This window comes from Microcaecilia unicolor, chromosome 3 (genome assembly GCF_901765095.1).
Source record: "Microcaecilia unicolor chromosome 3, aMicUni1.1, whole genome shotgun sequence".
In the NCBI taxonomy this organism is placed as follows: domain Eukaryota; kingdom Metazoa; phylum Chordata; class Amphibia; order Gymnophiona; family Siphonopidae; genus Microcaecilia; species Microcaecilia unicolor.
The window spans coordinates 189,452,798-189,473,787 of record NC_044033.1 but is presented as its reverse complement, the minus strand read 5'-3'; the positions used below and the strand labels follow the sequence as shown (position 1 = coordinate 189,473,787).

Below are 20,990 nucleotides of genomic sequence, written 5' to 3'. Positions count from 1 at the left end.
GGGGGTTGTCCTTTCTAAATTTCAGTATATTATTCTAGTTTCTTTGTAGGTTGTAATCCATTTACATAGGTATTTACCATGTTTATTTTTTGTGTGTCAAAACTGGTGGGCTCATTTTGGGCTACTATTTGGCATGATTTGGGCTTGAAACCTTTTTACCATCTGGTAACACTGGCCCCCAGATTGTGGAAAGAGAAAAGGCAGGCCCGGCTGAACCGAGCCTGATTCCTCCACCATGGTTTTAAGTGCTTTTATGCCGGTTTTTCTTTTGGTACCTCGCTGTTAAACTATGGAATTCTATTCCTGTTCAAATATGGAGCATTGACTACTGCTGACAAGATCACTGATGACATCTTGTCTTACTGGAAGTCAAAATCAACTAAATGGGGAAAATCTTTCTGAAGTTGCCAGACAAGACCCCAGAGTGCCTGCTGCCAGCAAATCATCCAAACAGTCATTTTAATCAGCTGGCCGTGTTCTCCAAGATAGATGATCACAGCCAGTACCACATACTGTGGATGGACTTCTGTTTCTGAACGGACTAAAGAAATAACTGCTTGGTATTCCTAACTGACTAGTTATTGTCCTCTTCCTTGGTGGATGTTTGCGTTCAGGGGCGTAGCTATGTGGGGCCATGGGGGCCTGGCCCCCCCAGATTTGGCCCTAGCCCCCACTGACCCTTTCGACCCCCTTCCCGCCACCGCTAAGCCTCCCCTGCCACCTCCATTGGGTACCTGTGCTGGCGGGGGTCCCCAGCCCCCACTACCTGAAGTCCTCTTTAGCCAGTCTCCGGGCCGGCGCGTTGCTACAGTTGATGTGGAAGCCTAGGATTCTGTTTTTTCTGTGTGAGCCGTCCCAACGTCCTGCACGTTCAACGTACAGGACATCAGGACGACTCACACAGAAGAAACAGAATCCTAGGCTTCCACATCAGCTGCAGCAACGCACCGGCCCGGAGAACAGCTGAGGAGGACTTTGGCTGGCAGGGGTTAGGGACCCCCGCCAGCACAGGTACCTGACGGCGGCGGTGGGGGACTCGGGGGAGGGTTGGAGGCTGCAAGAAGGGGGGGTCAAAAGGGGAGGGGCGCCTGGGGGGGGGCTAAAATGTGCCCCCTCACCTCGGGCTCTGGCCCCCCTCCCTCCGAAGTCTGGCTATGCCCCTGTTTGCATTTTGTATTTTCATTAACACGCAATAAAAACTAATTAACCTTCAGAAATAGATACTTCTTTTTTTTAAGGGGACGGGCGGGGATGGAGGAGATTACTCGCAGGGACGGGCTAGATTTCTGTCCCCGTGCAACTCTCTACTTTATAGCAACCAAGACATGCATCCTGGAAACAGGAGCTAAAGTAGTGCTTGTGGTGCTAAGGAAACATCTCTGTATATGCCCTAGTTTTTTTGTGCTCAATCTCTAAGTCACTGTATGTAAAGGATGCCGGTGAGCAGACAATGTTCCTTGATGTTCCCAGAGTCTCCCAGATCCCTGAGATACTTGAAAATGAACAGATATGTTGAGTTATTTTTCTCTGCTGAGGAAAGGGATGCTCTCTAGATCCATCGCTTCTCCATAGTTAGCTATGACAAGCAGAAAATAATGTTGGTACTCCCCACACATAGCATCCTAGAAATCCAGGCACTAGGGCTCAGGGCTGGATCCTGAGATGATGAGGTGAGTAGGAATCCAAGCATACAATTCTGTGCAGTTGATTATCCTCACCCGATGACCTTTGGCAGTCCCTCTTTCCTCACCTTGTGAGAGCCCACAGTGCCCAGATTTTTACCCTCTCACCTTCAATGGTTCTGAGATTTCTGGATGCTTACCTGGTGAACTTTTTACAGTCCCTGAATCCTCGTTCTTTAACCTTCTGTGGTCCCTGAATCCTTGCCTTGCTTTGAATCTTGTTACCTTGGTAGCAACTCATGTTCATAGGATATCTGAAAGTGGAAATCCACAGAACAGTGAGAAGAAGAACCACCTCTATCTCAACTGTGGGTGGAACAGAGGACTGCGCCAATCAGGCTATATTTTAATTTGGAGGTTCAGTGCCCCAGTTGATAACTGTAATTAGTGCTGTACTATAAGATTCCTCCTCCGTCTGCATGGCTGGATGATAAGACAGCTTCTGTCCATCAGCTGACTCACGCCTACATCGCTGACAGTGCGTTATTGGAGCGGACACCTCCAGGCCCATCTGCTCATTCAACCCAGCAGTACTGAAGCAGGTCTGCTTGCTCTATTTGCATACATTCACCCACTCTGTGACACGACACTCCTCACACAAGACATAACAGCACCAGTGGAAGCGGCAGTTGCAGCGTTCCCGCCGGCTCTGCATCAGGATATTGTGGCCTCTCCCACAGCAGAGACTACTGCAGCTGTCCATCTGTGGGCTGGTCTTGTTGCAGATGCGACCTTGGGTGCCGGGGGAGTCTACCTTGGGGTCCCTCTCACAAAAATCAGGGGACTTCTCAAAGTAGACAAGTTCTTTGGCTAGTTGGCGCCGGCGCAGCCGAGGGTGGAAGACACCAGTGTTCTTGTTGTGTGAATCGATGAACACGGCACGCTGGAACTTCTCCCGCAGCAGCGAGCTGACCAGACGGAACTCAGGGGTCACATTCCAGCAGGTCTTGAACTGACAGCTGCCAGAAGTGCCATGACATTTACACCGTCTCTTCATGTTCTCCATCACCACCTGGTTGTAGAGACAGTCAGTGGGGGATGAGTTAATGAAAGCCTCTCTCCTCCTTTTTCTGTCCTATCTGTCCTCCCTACTCCCCCTTCTCCCATGCCTACTGTTTACTCTGGTTTCCTCTTAATCCTCCTCCACTTTTCACTTCATTCATCTCCCAGCTCACCTCCCTTCTCTTTCTGCTCCCCAGTGGCGTACCAAGGGCAGGGCGGTCCGCCCTGGGTGTCAGCGGGTGGGGGGGGGGGGTGCTCTGCTGGCGCCCCGGTCCCAACCTGCCTACCAGCTTCGTTGCCAGATGACCCTCTTCTCCTGCCACCCGGCACCTGACCCAGCCTTTTAAAAAAATCTCTGAAGCAGCAGTGCGGCACCTCACGTCTGCTCTATGTGTAAAGGAAGAAAAATCGCCTCGTCGGCCGGCCTTTCCTCACTGTGTCCCGCCCTTGCGGAAATCGGAAGTTACATCAGAGGGCGGGACACGGTGAGGGAAGGCCGGCTGATGAGGCGATTTTCTTCCTTTACACGCAGAGCAGATGTGAGGCGCTGCCGCTTCAGAGATTTTTTTTAAAGGCTGGGTCAGGTGCTGGGTGGCAGGAGAAGAGGGTCATCTAGCGACGGAGCTGGTAAGCAGGTGGGGACTGGGTTGGGGAGGGGGGCTCAGATGAGAGGAGGTGGGCTCAGATGGGAGAAGGGGACTGGGTCGAGGAGGGGGGACTCAGATGGGAGAAGGGGGTTGGAACTGGGGTCTGAGAAGGGGGCAGGAGGGAGAATGGGGCTATGCCTGGGACAGGTAGGAGAATGGTTCTGGGGTTGAAAAGGGGGGGGCCTAATGCAAAGCATGTGGATGAAGGGGATTGGAACTGGGAGTTGAGAAGGAGGGTAGGTGGGATAAGGGGGCCAGTACTGGAACTGAGAGCTGAAAAGGGGCTGGGGCTGAAACTGTGGGGACTGGGGGCTGAAAAGGGGACAGGGAGAAGTGGCTGGGGCTGAAGCTCGGGACTGGTGGGAGAAAAGGGCTGGGGCTGAAACTGGGGACTGATGGGATAGTGGGGCTGAAAAGGGGGGCAGGTGGGAGATGTGGGCTGGGGCTAGAACTAGGGGCAGGTGGGATAATGGGGCTAGAACTGGGGGCCAAAAAGAGGGGGCAGAGAGAAAGTGAAGGCAGACCCTGGATGGAAGGGGAAACGAGAGGGACGGCAGACCCTGGATGGATGGGAGAGGGAGGACAAATGGTAGATTGAAGGGGCAGAGAAAAAGGGCAGACAGTGGATGGAAGGAATAGAAAGGGCAGACAGTGGATGGAAGGGGGAGAAAGAGAGGGCAGATGGTGGATGGAAGGGGCAGAGATAGAGGGCAGACGGGCAGATGGTGGATGGAAGGGACAGAGATAGAGGGCAGATGTGGATGGAAAGGGCAAGGAGAGAGGGCAGACATTGGATGAAGGGGACAGCAGAGAGGGCAGACACTGGATGGCAGAGAGAGAGCAAAGACAGATGCTGGATGGAAGGAAGACACGGTGAAAAGAAGATGAGGAAAGCAGAAACCAGAGACAACAAACTGTAAATAAAATATATATTTTTATTTTTTTGCTTTAGGATAAAGTAGTATTGTAGCTGTGTTAATAAATGTTTATAAATAGAACATGTAAATAAGGTAATCTTTTTATTGGACTCATTTTAATACATTTTACTTTCGGAGAACAAAACCCCCTTCCTCAGGTCAGGATAGGATACTGTAACAGCACTATACTGTATTGACCTGAGGAAGGAGGTTTTGGCCTCTGAAAGCTAAATATATTAGTCCAATAAAATGATATTATTTGTTTTATTTCTATTTGTTAATTTGTAAAGTGGTGATTGGTATTTGTTAGTTTTCTCAAATTTACATCTACTGTCTTTATATTTTGCACAGTACTAGGGGACATTTTCTGTTTCTGTGGTGTTGCATTGTATGCAGAGCCTAGCATCTTGGGGGTTCCAGTTTAATTTTTGTGTAAATAGAAAGTTTATGATTACTTATTCTATAGTGGATTAGGGTGTATCTGTGTTTGTGAAAAAGACATGGCTTTCAGTTGGCATTGACTATGCAGGATCGACGATCTGTATTATTCTGTCTGGTTTTGTTTTACAATAGGTGAATTGATGTTCTAGTGCTCACTGTAGTGTTTAAGATGCTTTCCTTTTCCTTATGTGACTCCTAGAAATGACTGCTTATGGTATGGTAGAATTGCTGTATAGGTCCTGAGTGTTTTGTATTTTCGGTATGCCTAGTACTGGATTTTGGAGGGGGGTGTTAAAAAATGACCGGCCCTGGGTGTCAACTACCCTAGGTACGTCACTGCTGCTCCCTTTTTCTTTTCCTCTTCCTTCCCCTTCCTAAGCTGATTAGGTTAAAATCTAACCACAGATCTGTGTGCATACCTGAATGTCAAATCCACAACCCTCCACTCATGAATGTAATTTAATTTGAGTTTGGATATGTAATAGGTGAGTAAGAAATCTAAATATCCAATAATTCCTCCAAATCCATCAAACCCGCCCATCTTCCAGTGGCCTAACATCTCCCCCCCCCCCCACCCCCATGTGATAATCCAGAGCAAGGAAAGACAGAGCTTTGAGAATCTGTAGACAGTTCTACACTAGTGAAAAACTCCCTCCTGATTCCACCGATAGCGATTAGCTCACAATCACTGGATTCACGCTTCACCCTGGCATGGAGCACCATCTTCTGAACCACAAATAGTTTTTCTTCTAACAATGTGTCCAATTGCTGTTGAACAGATTTAATGTCACAGCTACAATTACTCTTGCTGGCAAAACATTCCATAATTCCACCACTTTATGGAAAAAATGATTTGTCTCAGCCTTCCCTATCCCCTCTTTTCTCCTACTCCAAGTGCTCATGCTAAGTCTTTAACTCCTTCTCTTCCCATGCTGTGGGTGTAGCAGACATTTGGTAGGAACAGGCCAGAAATCCTCTGCATTGTACGTAACAGAAGTGACACGTTACAACGCGCCTTCATCAGGTGGCTTCTGATTTAAGGTGCTAACATTTCCCCCACACAAATTGGAGAAAGCTCTTAATACATCTGCCTCTAAGTTGCACACTGAAGAGGAAAACCCAGACTGAATTTTCAGGGAAAATGAGGGCAGACACCAACCGCAGTGTCAGCAGGTCAGTTTGCTCCCATGATTTTACAGTACTACAATTTCTAAGAGTAAAAATATATAAATACATTTTTAAAAATCAATATTCAGCCTGCAGCAGTCAGCGTTTTCTTAAAACACTGACCGCTATGGGCCAAATTAGCCCCAGACCGTCAATGCCGGGCTAAATGTGGCCACTGGCACTGAATAACTGGAGCAAATTTCTCAGGTGGTAGCCATCAGAGCTTAAGCGGATCCCAGCTGAATATCAGTCAGACCCACATAAGTAGTTTCCCCCTTCTGATGCCCTTTCCCCTGCCCCCCACTGCCCCCTTCCGATAGCCACCTTCCTAAATCAAAGCAAGCCCCCCCCCCCCCGCTGGATCTTCATTACCCCAACCCCACCCACATGGTATTGCCTGCCCATTTCCCTGAAGGTCTAGTGGGCAAATGGGCATGAGCAATGCCCACCTACTCCTGCCCATTGCAGCTGCCTCCTTAAAATGGCTGCCATGATCTCTAGTCAGGGGATTGGAATAGTGGCGTAGCAAGGGGGGCTGCCACCCAGGGCGGTTCACCATTGCACCCCCCCCCCCCCAGGTGCAGCATGATGACATCCCCCCCCCCTCGGCACATCAACACCCCCCCGACCCAGTGCCTACCCTCCTCAACTCCATCCAACCAGCTCCCGCACCCTACCTTTAAAGAAATCTCAGAAGCCGTGGCGAGGCGAGGTGCAGCGCCTCGCGCCTGCATGTAAAAGAAGTGTGGATCGTCTCATCGTGCCTTCCCTCACTCTGTCTGTCCCGCCCTTGCAGAAATAGGAAGTTGCGTCAGCAGAGGGTGGGACAGACAGAGTGAGGGAAGGCCCGATGAGACAATCCACACTTCTTTTACATGCAGGCGCAAGGTGCTGCGCCTCACCACGGCTTCCGAGATTTCTTTAAAGGTAGGGTGCGGGAGCTGGTTGGACAGAGCTGAGGGTAGGCACTGGGTCTGGGGGTGTTGACGCGCCGAGGGGGGGTGTCATCATGCTGCACCCGGGGGGGAGATGGCAGGGAGCACCCCCCCTTGAGTTGACACCCGGGGCGGACCGCCCCCCCCCCCTTGCTACACCACTGGATTAGAAGGGGTGGTTCAGGATGTGAGGGGAGGGGGGTGCGAGGGGATGAAAGCACTTCATGCCATGACCTAGAAGTTAACCAGGCACTGGCCAATATTGAGACCAGGGGCATAGCCAGACTTCGGCGGGAGGAGGGTCCAGAGCCCGAGGTGAGGGGGCACATTATAGCCCCCCCCCCTGGTGCCGCTGACTCCCCCCTGTCGCCGCTGCTGCCACCACCACCAACAACTTTGACCCACCCCCGCCGACGACCCTCTTGACCCCCCTCCCGCTGCCAACCCTCACCCCGCTGCCGTCGTTGCCTACCTTTGCTGGTGGGGGACCCCAAACCTGCCAGCTGAGGTCCTCTTCTTCCGTTGCAAGGCTTCGTTCAGTTTCTGAGTCTGACGTCCTGCACATATGCCTTGCAACGGAAGAAGAGAACCTCGGCTGGTGGGGGTTGGGGTCCCCCGCCAGTAAAGAGAGGTGACGGCGGCAGGTTGGCGGCGGGAGGGGGAGTCGAGAGGGTCGTCGGCAGGTGGGTCCAGGGCCAAATCTGGCCCCACGTAGCTACGCCACTGGTTGAGACTAGTGCCCAGCTGACTGAAAATCTCTGCTAACTGCGTAGGTTTCTACACTGCTCTAACTCTGCCCCATACCGCCCACAAACTAGACGGTTTTGACACGGGTGGTAGGGGATAGTCAGTGGCACTATCCAGTTAAGTGGCGCTGAATATCCCTAGTTAGTCCCAGACAAGCAATTTAAATGGTCATGAGACTCTCCTGTCTGTTTATATCATTTTAAATATCTACTGCCCCCCCCCCCCCCCCCAGAGATTACAATTTTCCATCAAAATCCTGTCCAGAAAGCTGCATGGGATTTGTGTCCAGTTCTTCAGTTTACTGCTTTTGGAAGAATGTTTTGCTGAGTTTTTCATTGGTGGTACTATGGAGGAGGAAACAAAAGCCCCCTAAAAAACAAAAATGATACACGCAAAAGACACGCTGTTTAAAAAACTTATTTTTTGGTGGGGGGGGGGGGGGGGGGGGGGAGGGGAGAAGTTGTCCGGCTTTTCTCAGAGCATGAACCTAAGTGTAAGACACTTGCTGAGTACGATGTATGGAGTACTTTACCAGGGAGGGGCGGTAGTCGGCCTTCTGGGTTTCCAACTCTGACCACAAGACTAACTGTTAGCCCAAAGCCACCTGAACATCAACCAATGCTCTTCTCCAAATTAAATATCCTGCACTACCTCAGTAAAGTGACAGAAGCAAATCCCTTGGTCAGGCCCCCTCAGTGCAATGCTCCCAAGGCCGAGTACATCCCCACTGTTATCTAAATCTAGGCACCGACATTATTACAAGTGACGCGCCATCTAGCTACCTGTCTGCCCACACGGTTATTGTGGATCCTCATGCGAGCCTGGATGTCTCGAGGAGACTCTCTGGAGTCCATGAAGTCTCTGGAAAACTTCTCTCCAAACTTGAGTTCATGGCTGCAGCCTCCCCACTCCCAGGTGTCCTGCGGGTTGGGCCTTGGCGCCTCCAGGAGCATCGGAGAGAAATTCGGTGCCAGGCCCTTCACCTTGGCTAAGGCCTGCAGCTGCAACTGCTTCAACTTCAGACGGATCTTTTCCTCATTGCCTCGACGTTTATACTCACAGCCACAACCCTGTAGCTTGCCCAGACTGCAGGCAGTGGCCACAGAGTGCATGACTCCAGCGGCCAACAGTGAGAAGGTGAATGCACTTTCACGAAATCCTGTGGAGAAAGAAGGAATTAGAGTAGCAGAAACATGGAAGCCATGACCTGTCTCTTTCCCCATCCTCACCCCCTCCCTAAGCAATATTCAGTACCGAGATCCTCCACAAAATCTCAATGTACAGCTCCCACGAACTGCTCAGATCATCTTAAGCTATTTTCATGAGCACCATCCAAACCAAAGGCAAGGTTGATGTTTCCCTGCAAAGGGATGCTGTGTTCTAAAGGTAGGAAACCCTGCCCCCTTCACCCCAGCACCGTCTCCCTCCTCCTGGTTTAAGCTAATGGCTGGTATAAGTTTCAGGCTGCTGGGTCCTGTCTCAGATTTAGGGTGCCTTCCCCCTCCATCTCCCACCCTGGGAGGAAAATTGAACCCCCGCCCCACTACAGAAGCCAGGGCAACCACAAAGAAGCAGTGACTTGTCCCTGGGAAATTCCCTTTGGAAGAAGATCAAGCAAGAGCTCAGATTAACCCCTCCACTGCTGCACACAGGGCAAGTACAAACAAGACCATGATTTCTCTGCTTTCCTTCTCCTCTCCTCCCCCTGCCATGCTCTCCTGTCTCCTTCCCATTCCAATCTTCCATCTTCCCTCTCTTTCTTCTGTTGCCTTTTCTGGCTCAGCGTTTCCTTTCCCTCCATCCCCTCCCATGTCCCCCTTCCCTTCTATCTTTGGCATTCTCTTCTCACTTCCCTCTTTTCCTTCATTCTCTCTCCTTTCTGTGACCCTCTTTAGCCTCTGTCCTTTCCTCTCCTCTCACTCTCTCTGGCTCACACTTGGCTGAACTTCGGCAGTAGGGGGGGCCAGAGCCAGAGTGAGGGGGCAAATTATAGCCCCCCCCCCGCCACCGCCGCCGCCATTGCTGACCCCCCGGCCACCACTGCCGACCCCCCCCCCCCGCCACCGTCACCTACCTTTGCTGGCGGGGGACCCCAACCCCCGCCAGCCGAGGTCCGCTTCCTCTGTTTCTGTGAGTCTGACGTCCTGCACGTACAACGTGCTGCGACGTCAGACTCTGAAACTGGATTCAGCAGCTTTGAACAGCACGAAGGACGAAGAAGAACTTAAAAGACCTCGGCTCAGCTGGCGGGGGTTGGGGTCCCCCACCAGCTGAAAGAATATTTTTAAAGGCAGCGGCAGGAGGAAGCGGACCTCGGCTGGCGGGGGTTGGGGTCCCCCGCCAGCAAAGGTAGCCCACGGCGATGGCGGGGGAGGGTTGACGGCGGGAGGGGGGTCCAGGGCAAAATCTGCAGGGGCCCAGGCCCCTGTGGCCCCACGCAGATACGCCCCTGGTACACACTGCTTTGCAGGCTTTTCACCATATGTTTGCCACAGTATGACCAAGTTGCTACACTGCCAAAAACACAGAAATCCAAACTAATACCACAGAGCTCTAATGGGCCAATGATCAGAAACAAACACGGGAGCCGGAGGTCAATAGCGTCATACTAACGCCTGTGTTTGCTCCCACCCGATAATCAGAGCTGATGAGCGCATGTAAAAATACACTTGCTGGCTCTGAATGCTAATTGTATGCAAAATTCATGCAAACAAGGGTCTCCGCATTCATCCCTTATGATCACCGGGCAGCGCGCCAAACAAGAGCGCTGCTACCGCTGCAAACCTTACGCCAGCTCAGAGCTGGCATTAGGGTTTGCTAGTGAGGAAGGAATGAGGGAGACCAACAGAAGAGGCTTGACAGGTCCGGGATTTTCTCCTGGACTTGTCCAACCTAAGCCCCCCCCCCCCAAAACACAAGACCTGGAGGTCCAGTGGAACTCTAGGCCCCCCACCCTCAAAGCACAAAAACTCTGGTGGTCCAGTGGGACTGCTAGCTTCCCTGGGATGCGCTGAGCGTGGGTTAACCCATATATGGAAGTTAAGCCCCGCCCAGCGCATCCCAGGATATACCGGGCAGGGTGGGACGCCACCATTTTGGAAGCTGGCGGGTATTGGGGACTCCTGCCAGCCAACCAGGAGCCCAGAGCAAATTTGGGAGGGGGCAGGCCCCCGTGGCCCTACGTAGCTACGCCACTGGTTATCATAGACGGTTAAGTGCTGACTCTGCCCCCAGAATGCCCACAAAATAGCTGGTTTCAAAAGGGGTAGGCAATCTGGTCCTCAGGAGCCACAAACTGGTCACACTTTCAAGACAAACCTAATAAAAAGGCATGAGCTCTAGCTCATATATATTCACAGAGACATTCTGAAAAATGTGGCTACTTTGTGGCCTGAGGACTCGATTTGGCAGTGGCGTAGCTACGGGGGGGGGGGGCCTGGGCCCCCCAAATTGGATCCAGGGCCCCTGGTTTGGCTGGCAGGGATCCCCAGCCCCCGCCAGCTAAAGTCTGTTTCCAGCACTGTTCTCTGCGCATTACACTGCTTCCCCTCACGTCGCGTGCATGCTCAGTTTTAGTAAAACTGAGCATACGCGATTAGTTTCACTAAAACCGAACATGCACGCGACGTGAGGGGAAGCAAGGCAGGTAATGTGCAAAGAACAGTGCTGGAGAAAGGCTTCAGCTGGCGGGGTTGAGAACCCCTGCCAGCTAAGGTATGTGGGGTTGCGACGGGGCAACAGGCCAAACTGTGCCCCCCCCAACCCTCCAAATGTTAAGGTCTGACTACGCCCCTGGGATTTGGCCAGCTCTGTTGAAAAGCAAGAATGGGGGGGGGGGGGGATGACTGATAAATATGTGGTACACCTTTCCAAGGCAGGGGGTAGAAACTTAAACAAAAACAGCATTTTTAAAAAACATTTCTCGATGTCCCATTAGGTCAGGGGTTCTCAACTCAGGATACACTCAGCCAGTCTGATTTTAAGGATATCCATGATGAAACACATTAAAATAGATTCCTATATAATTGTCATGGAGGGGCATAATCGAATGCGAACGCCCATCTCCACGGGCGTCTATCTCCGAGAACGGGTACGTGAAGGGGCGGGACAAACCGTATTTTGGAAAAAAAATTGGGCGTCCATATTTTTTCCGATAATACGGTTTGTGCCAGCCAAATGCATTGGATTTGTGCAGATTTGAGCTGGGCGGTTTCATTTTTCAGCGATAATGGAAACCGAAGGCGCCCAGCTCAAAAACGAACAAATCCAAGACATTGGGTCGTGGGAGGGGCCAGGATTCGTAGTGCACTGGTCCCCCTCACATGCCAGGACACCAACTGGGCACCCTAGGAAAGCACTTGTAAAAGGTAAAATAAAAAATTTAAATACCTCCCAAGTCCATAGCTCCCTTCCCTTGGGTGCTGAGCCCCCCAAATCCCCCCCCCCAAAACCCACTTCCCACAACTCTACACCATTACCATAGCACTTATGGTTGAAGGGGGGCACCTAGATGTGGGTACAGTGGGTTTTGGGGGCGGTTTGGAGGGCTCCCATTTACCACCACAGGTGTAACAGGTATGGGGGGGGATGGGCCTTGGTCCACCTGGCTGAAGTCCACTGCACCCACTAACAACTGCTCCAGGGACCTGCATACTGCTGTGATTGAGCTGGGTATGACATTTGAGGCTGACATACAGACTGGAAAAAAAAGTTTTTAAAGTTATTTTTTTTGGGTGGGAGGGGGTTAGTGACCACTGGGGGAGTCAGGGGTGGTCATCCCCGATTCTCTCCAGTGGTCATCTGGTCATTTAGGTCACTTTTTTGGGACTTGTTTGTGAAAAAAAGGGTCCATAAAGTGACCCAAATTCGCGCTAAAACGCCTTTTTTCAATTATCGGCCGAGGCGCCCATCTCTCCTCGGCCGATAAACACACCCCAGTCCCGCCTTCACCTCGCCTCCGACACGTCCTCGTCAGCTTTGGCCGTTTCCGCAACAGATTGCAGTTAAAGACACCCAAAATTGGCTTTCGATTATACCAATTTGGACGCCCACGGGAGAAAGACGCCCATCTCCTGATTTGGGTCGAAATATGGGCGTCTTTCTCTTTCGAAGATAAGCTGGATAGTATGCAGGCAAACCTCTCTCATGCATATTCATTGAGAGTATCCTAAAATTCCTGACTGGTCGGAGGTGCCCTGAGGACTGAATTGGGAACCACTGTATTAGGACAGGGAAGTGGTATACAAATTCTAATAAGTGAAATCAATAATTAAGCACAGAGGAGTTTTAAGAGGAAGAGAAGCTGAACAGGAACTCAGGTAGAAGCTGTCATATTCCAAGAAGGAAATTGGTTGGGCAGACTATATTGGCTGTACAAGGCAGCTATTCCCAACCCAGGCCTCGGGGGGCACACCAAGTCCCATTGAGTTTTCAGGATATCCACAATGTAATTGACGCACTGCATGCAAATCTATCTCATGCATATTCATTGTGGATACTCCGAAAACCTGATGGGACTAGGTGTGCCCCGAGGATTGGGTTGGAAAAGGCTGATATAGAGGGTAGTTCTCAAATAGCCTTGCTAGTTTCAAGGTCAATGGAGACATTTTGAAGGGAAAACTTCCTACGCAGCTTGCCTTTGAAAAATGGCTTCAGCGAAGTGCGTAAGCAAAAAAGACCTCACAGTCTTTGGCCTTGCCTTACCTGAGAGCAAAGACTGCTGATAAAGTGTACAAATCTCCACTACATACTTTGCCTCCCAACAGAGGCACACTCTTAGTGGTAGCTGGCAGGGATCCCGAGCCCTGCCAGTTGAAGACCTCCCCCCAGTGGTGAGGAAAACGCTGCTCTCCAGCAGTCTGCTGCAGCTCCCTGAGCCTGCCAATGCTGGTACCTGTGCATGTGCAGTTTTCAGCGTATGCGCAAAAACTAAGGATGTACCAGTATCAGCGGATCAGGGCAGGGCTGCCAAGAGTAGGGTTACCATTTTTTGTCCTCATAAAAAGAGGACACTTGCCCCGCCCCTGATGCATATTCCCCTCCCCCTGTCACCCCCTCCTCCCCCCATCACCTTCCCTCCCCCATCATCTCCACTCCCCCCCCCCCCCCGTCACCTCTCCTCCCCTTACTCTACTATCCCTGGTGGTCTAGAGGTACCTCTTCGGGGCAGGAAAGAGCCCTCTCCTTCCTGCCCGGAGCGCCGCTGCCAGCTGCCCTGCATCCTGTGAGTCCGGCTCTTGGCGTTTCAAAATGGCCGCCGAGAGTTGAAGTCTCGCTGGGCTGCTTCAACTCCTGGCGGCCATTTTGAAACGCCGAGAGCCGGACTCACAGTATGCAGGGCAGCTAGCAGCAGCGCTCCGGGCAGGAAAGAGGGGACTCTTTCCTGCCCCGAAGAGGTACCTCTAGACCACCAGGGATAGTAGAGTAAGGGGAGGGTAGGTGATGGGGGGCAGTGGAGATGATGGGGGAGGGAAGGTGATGGGGGGAGGAGGGGGTGACAGGGGGAGGGGAATATGCATCAGAGGCGGGGCGAGTGCATGAAAGGGGCGGGGCAGGGGCATGAAAGGGGTGGGGCAGGGGAAGTGAAAGGGCGAGGCAAGTGTCCTCTTTTTATGAAAGAAGTGCAACAGCGGCAGTCTGCAGATCGAGGGCGGGACACAGGGAGGGAAGGCCCGAAGGGAGGCAATCTGCAGACTGCAGCTGTTGCTTCTTTCACACGGAGCAAGGTCGAGGTGAGATGCTATGATTTGAATTCAGGGGGGCCCGGCCCGGTGGTGGATGGAGGGGGGCGGCGGCGATGACGACAACCTCGGGGGGGGGGGGGGCGGCCTTGCCCCGGGCCCGGCCCACTCTCTCGGCGGCCCTGGATCAGGGAGCTGCAGCAGACTGCCAAGGTGGAGAGCAGCATTTTCGGAACCATCAGGGAGAGGTTTTCAGCTGGCAAGGCTTGGGATCCCTGCCAGCTTAGGTATGTTTTTTGAGTACAGGATAGACAGCAGGGAGTGGGGGGCAGGGGGGACCATTTGGTGCCCATCCACTTTCTGTCTAGGCCCACCCAAAGTCTGTTGTCTGGCTATGCCCATTTCCCAGACCTCCCTTCATCCTTCCCCCACCCCCAGCAGCTAAATCTAGCTAGTTTCTGAAACTGGGCTACTAAATTTAGCTGCTGGGGATGGCATGGGACATTTTTTAGCTCTGGGCATTCACCCAGGTAATTCGCTTTGAAAACTGACCTCCCTGTCTTTATCTGGTATCATATTCCACGTCCTTGTTGCAGGGCTTCTCAACTCAGTCCTTGGGGGCACACCCAGCCAGTCAGGTTTTCAGGATATCCACAATGCACAGGCATGAGATAGATTTGCCTGCACTGTCTTCTTGATATGCAAATCTATCTCATGTGTATGCATTGTGGATATCAGGGCCGCCGAGAGCCAGAGCCGGGCCTGGGACAAAGCCGCCCCCGGGCCCTCCCCACCACCCGAGGTCGTCGTCGTTGCCTCTGGGCCCCCCCCCACCTGAGTTCGCCGGCCCCCCCTCCACCCACTACCGGACCGGGCCCTGCACTAACCTTAAACGCCTCCTTTCAGCACGTTTGCAGCAAGCAGCAGCAGGGCAGACCTCTCCTTCCTTCCGTGCCCCGCCCTCGCGGACGTTACATCAGGCGAGGGTGGGACACGGAAGGAAGGAGTGGCCTGCCCTGCTGCTGCTTGCTGCGAACGTGGTGAAAGGAGGCGTTTAAGGTTAGTGCTGGGAGTGACGGAGGGAGGGCGGGTCGGACTGCGGTGTCGCCGGGCCCCCTCCGGAGGCCCAGGCCCAGGGACTTTTGTCCCCCCTGCCCCCCCTCTCGGCGGCCCTGGTGGATATCCTGAAAACCTGGCTGGCTGGGGTTCCCTCAGGACAGGTTTGGGAATCACAGTGGCGTAGGAAGGGGGGGGGGCGGTGGGGCGGTCTGCACTGGGTGCACGCCGCTGGGCGGGTGTCGGCTCCGCTAGTTCCCTGCTCCCTCTGCCCGGAACAGTTTACTTCCTGTTCCGGGGCAGAGAGAGCAAGGAACCAGCGGAGCCGACGCAGCTCCCAGCGACGTGCACTTGGGGGCGGATCGGCCCTCTCGCCCGCCCCTCGCTTCCTAATTGAAGTAAGAATGCGCTCGGGGGGAGGGTGCGCTCCGGAGGGGCGAGGGTGCGCGCCGAGGGGGGGCGCCGTGCTGCACCCGGGGGGGGGTGCGCAGCGGCGACTCGCCCCAGGTGTCAGCCGCCCTCGCTACGGCACTGGGGAATCACTGTGATACAATGACATTAGCAGACACAGGATCGGGGATGCAGTTCTCTGTTGAGCTGCCATGCATTCCAGCTGTACCTCTCTTCAGGATCGTGCTGTCATGGGGCACTTTGCTAGCACTTTCCAGGGTGGAGCAGTTCCAGCGCTGCATGCGCAGCTGATATTGGCACTCATGAATTGCAATCTGGATGCCTTGAAGAGCTGATGCCGTGACGTCAGGGCTCCGCACACAGAGGCCCATTTGCCGCTTGCTGAGACCAGGAAGGGTCAAACACACAGTGTTTGGAGTCAGAACAGGGTCCCCATGTATCTTGAGCCCCAAGATGTCATTGCACAGAACTCTGGAAGAGAGGAGAAAGCACATCCCTTAAAAGCAGAGAAAGGATGTTCTCTATCAACTGTAAGTGGCTGCCTGACCCAGAGCTCAGAGGCTGAATAAATACTCCATTCTATCATGGCCTTGACTAAGATCTGAAGTAGAACCACGCACAGAATTTGAGTCATGGGCTGAGCATGGTCCTCTCTTGGATGTTTGACTGAGACTAAAAAAAACTATTGCATATGGGAAGTAGCACCTGCCACTCACCCCACTGGGGACAAGGATGGGGCAACAACGATTACCAAAGTAGCAGCAGTAATGCGCCTGCTAAAAAAAAACAACAAAACAACGATACAGACATGCTCTGATTGACCATCACAACCATATCTACCGCCAGGGCTGCCAAGCTGGGGGGGGGGGGGGGGCAAAATTTCCCAGGCCCGGACCTCCAAGGGGGGCCTGGCATCAGGGTGTCTCTCTCTCTCTCCTGCTCCTGAAGGGGCACGGGTGATTGCGTCCCGACAGGAGCAGGAGAGAGAAAACTGCAGTGTCAGGCCCCCCTTGGAGGCTGGGAAAGACCGGGAGGAGCAGACACAGCAGGCTAGCGGGGGACCTTGCCAGCAGAAGAGATCTTCCTCCAGCGCTGCTCTTCTTCATAGTCTGTTGCGAAGCCTTCCAAGCGGTTGCTTTTCCCCTCAGGCCACGCATGCGCAAACTGAGAGAAAAAGCAGGCTGCAGGGTCAGGCCACGAGGCGGAGTGAACAGCAGCCTTGGAGGAAGACTCTTCTGCTGGCAGGGCCTTGGGATCCCCGCCAGCCAAGGTATTTACAGTTGCGAGGGGCAACAGCGATCCTTGAGGGGACGGTGACAGCAACAATGCTTGGGGGAAGGGGGCAGGACTAACGGCGGCGGCCCTGCCCCAGGCTCAGCTCAGTCTCTCGGCGGCCCTGTCTACTGCCCGTGCACCTCACAGTCCATAGCTGTGAATGAATTCATGAAATTTAATTTGTAGAACAATCTAATGGGATTACAATGTATGTGCAGCCTGGGGAGGTAGATGGTCTATACACCCAAACAGTGAAACCGTTATCCCTTAAAATTAAGTTCATAGTTATTTAGCTCTTGGTTTAACAGTATACACATAGGAGCTGACTCTGTGGGTGCTTGAGCACCCCCAATATTGAGAATTTCCTTGTATGTGTCCAGGGAAGGGTTATTTCCACTGGGCTTGGCACCCCCAATAATTCTGAAAAGTTGGCTTGACAGAGATAATGCATGACTTGACTGCCTGAGATTATATAGGATGTGGCATAGTTTAGACTGACGCATTGCATGAGTGGTTACATGAGCTGCCCATATGGATGATGTGGGTTTGAGGGAATCAGACTATTTGCTCATATTACTGGAAAAAAACTTACACGTGACCATAATTTCCTTCATGACATCTGTGTACAGTAGATGCAAAAGAAGTTAACAGTTCTTGGGGACTAGCAGCAGGGGGAAAACCACGGAACCCACCCAGAAATGCTGAACATTGGGAACCACTATTCTAGGACAGGGAAATGGTATAAGTGAAATCAATAATTAAGCACGGAGGAGTTTTAATTAATAGGAAGGAAAGGTAAACAGGAAGTCAGGTAGAAGCTGACATATTGCAAGAAGGAAATTGGGCAGACTATATTGGCTGTACAAGGCAGCTATTCCCAGCCAAGTCCTCGGGGGGGGGGGGGGGGACACACCAAGTCCCATTGAGTTTTCAGGATATCCACGATGTAATCATCGAGGCAGTGCATGCAAATCTATCTCATGCATATTCGTTGCGGATATTCTGAAAACCTGATGGGACTAGGTGTACCCAGAGGACTGGGTTGGAAATGGCTGGTACAGGGGGTGGTTCTCAAATATCCTTGCTATCATTGATGAGGCTCAGTCCTGCTCTAATGCCATGGAGTTCTGTTCCCAACACGTGGTGATAGAGTTTCAGTCTTGCCTTTTGATATTTAGATCCCAGTTCTGTTTCCTGCTCCCTGATGCTGCAGGTTACATTTCTGCCCCACAGGTATCCAGTCACCTCTCCTGCACTTGCTGCTGAGACCTCATAGCTGCCTGATAATTAGAGGTTCCATTCATATCCTTGCCCCACGGTGCATGAGCCTATCTTAGTTTTGTTGCCAACCCTCGGATCTTAACCCTGAGCATGTTCCAGTGCCTGAAAGGCATCTGCAAATACCTGCTTAGATCCCCATGGGGCCGTTGGTAGCTGGTGAAAAGCAGGTTTACTGCTACCTGAGGTCTAGACCTCTAGGTTCCCATGGCATGGGAGGGAGAGGCAGGAAGAACATTGCTCTCACTGCCAAAAAACGCATCACAAGTGAGCAACAGATCAAAACATGTTTATGCTGAAGGGGAAATAATCTTTTACCACCTCTTTAATAAAGAGCAATTGGCTAAAAAACAGGAAGTAGGAATATACGATCCAATATATACATCCTTTTTGTACTCCTGCAATAGAGGGAGAATTTTTGCCTTCACCCCACCCATGCAGCTGTGCATAGAAACACAGCTGCAATCAACACCTTGATCTGTGTGCTGGTATCCTGCACCCACTTCTTTGGGTATCACCACCTTATTCATAGTTACCATAAATGTAAGAAAACAAACACAAGATGACACGTATGAAACTGGAGCACAACAATATGGATAAAGGGTAGATGATGGACTTGTGGCTGGATGGAAGAAAAGAAAAGGGGGGGGGGTGATGAACAACGGACGGATAGAACAAAAATGGGTAGTGGATCCATGGAAGGGTGAATGGCTGAAAGATGATGGATCGTAGACGGATTGACGAAGAAATGAATACATAAACTGACCAGGAGAAAGAGACAATAGCAAATAAACCAGATAAAAATGTGTTCCTAATTTGATCCCTAAACACACACACAAAGAACAAGGCAGATAGTCTGAGGAGAGGATGGATGGCTAGAAGGCTCACTAGATGTACGTCTGACTACGAATCTGAAGACAGGTGGATGGACGGAAGGATGAGTGAATGAACTGATGGATAATAGATGGAAGGCTGTGCAGTGGATGGGGGGGGGGGGGGGTCAGGTCTCTTCCTCTACTTACCGACTGCAGAGCAAGAAGCAGCAGATAAGGAGCCAGGGACAGATGGTTGGGAGGGGGCTCCAGGCCATCCTCTGACCACTCTCTTTCTCTCTCAATGATGGGCTGTGCTAGCGGCGACTTCTTCTTCATCTCCTGGCCCATGTGGGGCTCCAACTCTTCCTCCTTTGAGAAACTGAGCCTTAGCTCTAGAGAAGCAGCAGAGGATTCAGTTAGTGTAATGGAAAGACCCAGATCCAGAGTGAACCGGAGCGTTGGGCATCTCCTTATTTCCCACACCCAGCTGTGGACCTCAAAAGATAACCCTGCTATGAAGTCATTCTCTTAGGTCACATAAGGCCCCATCATTCCCAGAGAGGTCCAAAAGTTACTAACACCAATCACAGGGCAGATCATTGGGCATTCACCTGGGTATGATGCTCCTATGCCTAGTTCATTCCCTCCTTTCTCCCCCACCTCTACCTACTTTCCCAGCCATGCACAATGCAGACTTTAGTAAAAGAAAAGAAAGCAAAACGTGTAAGGGAAGCCCATAAAGTTGGAAACGGCACTTGCTTTAAATCACTGCAGGACACGGATCGAATCTGCCCTGGAAAAGCAAACTCTCTTATCAGTGCCGTGGCTGCACCTCAGAGCAATTCGCACCTGATCGCTTTTCCAGCTCTAGAGTCAGCTCAGCTCCAGGAACGTGGTCAGGATCAGGGGTGCAGATGCTGCCACTGATAACCAGATTTGAGTCAGAGAGGCAGCATGAATTCCCACTTAACATCTACTTCGTGTGCTTCTCTCGGTCTGACGCAGTGACGAATTAAAAAAAAAGCCCCTTTACACTTCATCCTCCTCCATCCCTACCCCACCCTATTCTGACTATTTATTCAACTCATCGGCCCCTTCAAAATTGCTGATAAATTCTAATCCCCCTTCATTCATCTCTAGTTCTCTTTCACTGACTTTGACAAGTTATAGATGCCATGCCAAAGCTCCTTCCTATGCGGAGCTCCCCTGTGGCCACCTTACCTCCCTGTCCAGGGCAGTCGCTGCCATCTGCTCTGCTGTCCCTGCTGAGCGTCTCTCTCTCTCGCCTTTCCTTTCAATGAGTTTCTTTCCCCTCCCGCCTCTTCTCTCTCCCTCTTGCTGGGACTGATCGCGTCTCTCTCCTCTCTCCTCTGTGTTGTAACAGCCACTCCCTCAGTCCCTGTCCTCGATTTGTTTCTCTTCCCCTCTGCAGCTGCTCCCCTTTCATCTCGTTGCCTTTCACCTGTCAGCCAGTCTCTGTAGTTTGTGGTTTCCTGGCAGGTATCAGGCCCTCCTTCCTTTGCTGTCTATCCTGCCGCTCACTCTCTACCGAGTGCTTTCCTTCCCCTCTTGACCGTCTCTTTTTCTGGTTTTCCCCTCCCTGTTGTCTCCCTCTGCGTGTCTCGCCTTGATATCTCGCTTGTTCTCTTTTCTCTCTCTCTCTTTGTCTAATTCTGATTCATTTCCTTCCGTTGTTTGTCTTTCTTTCCTTTTAAGCACTTGCTCGTGTGTGTGTGTGTTTTGCCAGTGCATTGCCAGAGACAGATGAAATGTTTTTCTCATGCCAAGAGCCCAAGACCAAAATCGGTGAGGCTGGCCCGGACACCTCATGCTAGGGGAGAAGGTGACTGGGTGATTACCTCCAGTGACTACTTCCCCACCGACAGGTGTCTGATTTGATTACACCCTCCCCTGTCACATTCTACAGGGGAGATGAT

General features: G+C 52.0%; 1 protein-coding gene across 2 annotated transcripts; it reads right to left on the bottom strand.

Moving 5' to 3' along the window:
• Positions 1-1,117: 1,117 nt before the first annotated feature.
• WNT10B (Wnt family member 10B) lies at positions 1,118-20,580 on the bottom strand. Of its 2 annotated transcripts, none has more exons than XM_030196822.1 (5): positions 20,275-20,580; positions 19,261-19,445; positions 15,894-16,156; positions 8,321-8,697; positions 1,118-2,694 (listed from the first exon to the last, which is right to left on the bottom strand). In XM_030196822.1, exons 2-5 carry the CDS (start codon positions 19,326-19,328, stop codon positions 2,236-2,238), a joined length of 1,167 nt encoding a protein of 388 aa, XP_030052682.1. In that variant the 5' UTR covers positions 19,329-19,445; positions 20,275-20,580; the 3' UTR covers positions 1,118-2,235. The 2 variants fall into 2 exon arrangements, with proteins under 2 accessions (XP_030052682.1, XP_030052683.1); XM_030196823.1 differs by lacking the exon at positions 20,275-20,580 and adding an exon at positions 19,903-20,258.
• Between the last annotated feature and the right edge of the window lie 410 nt (positions 20,581-20,990).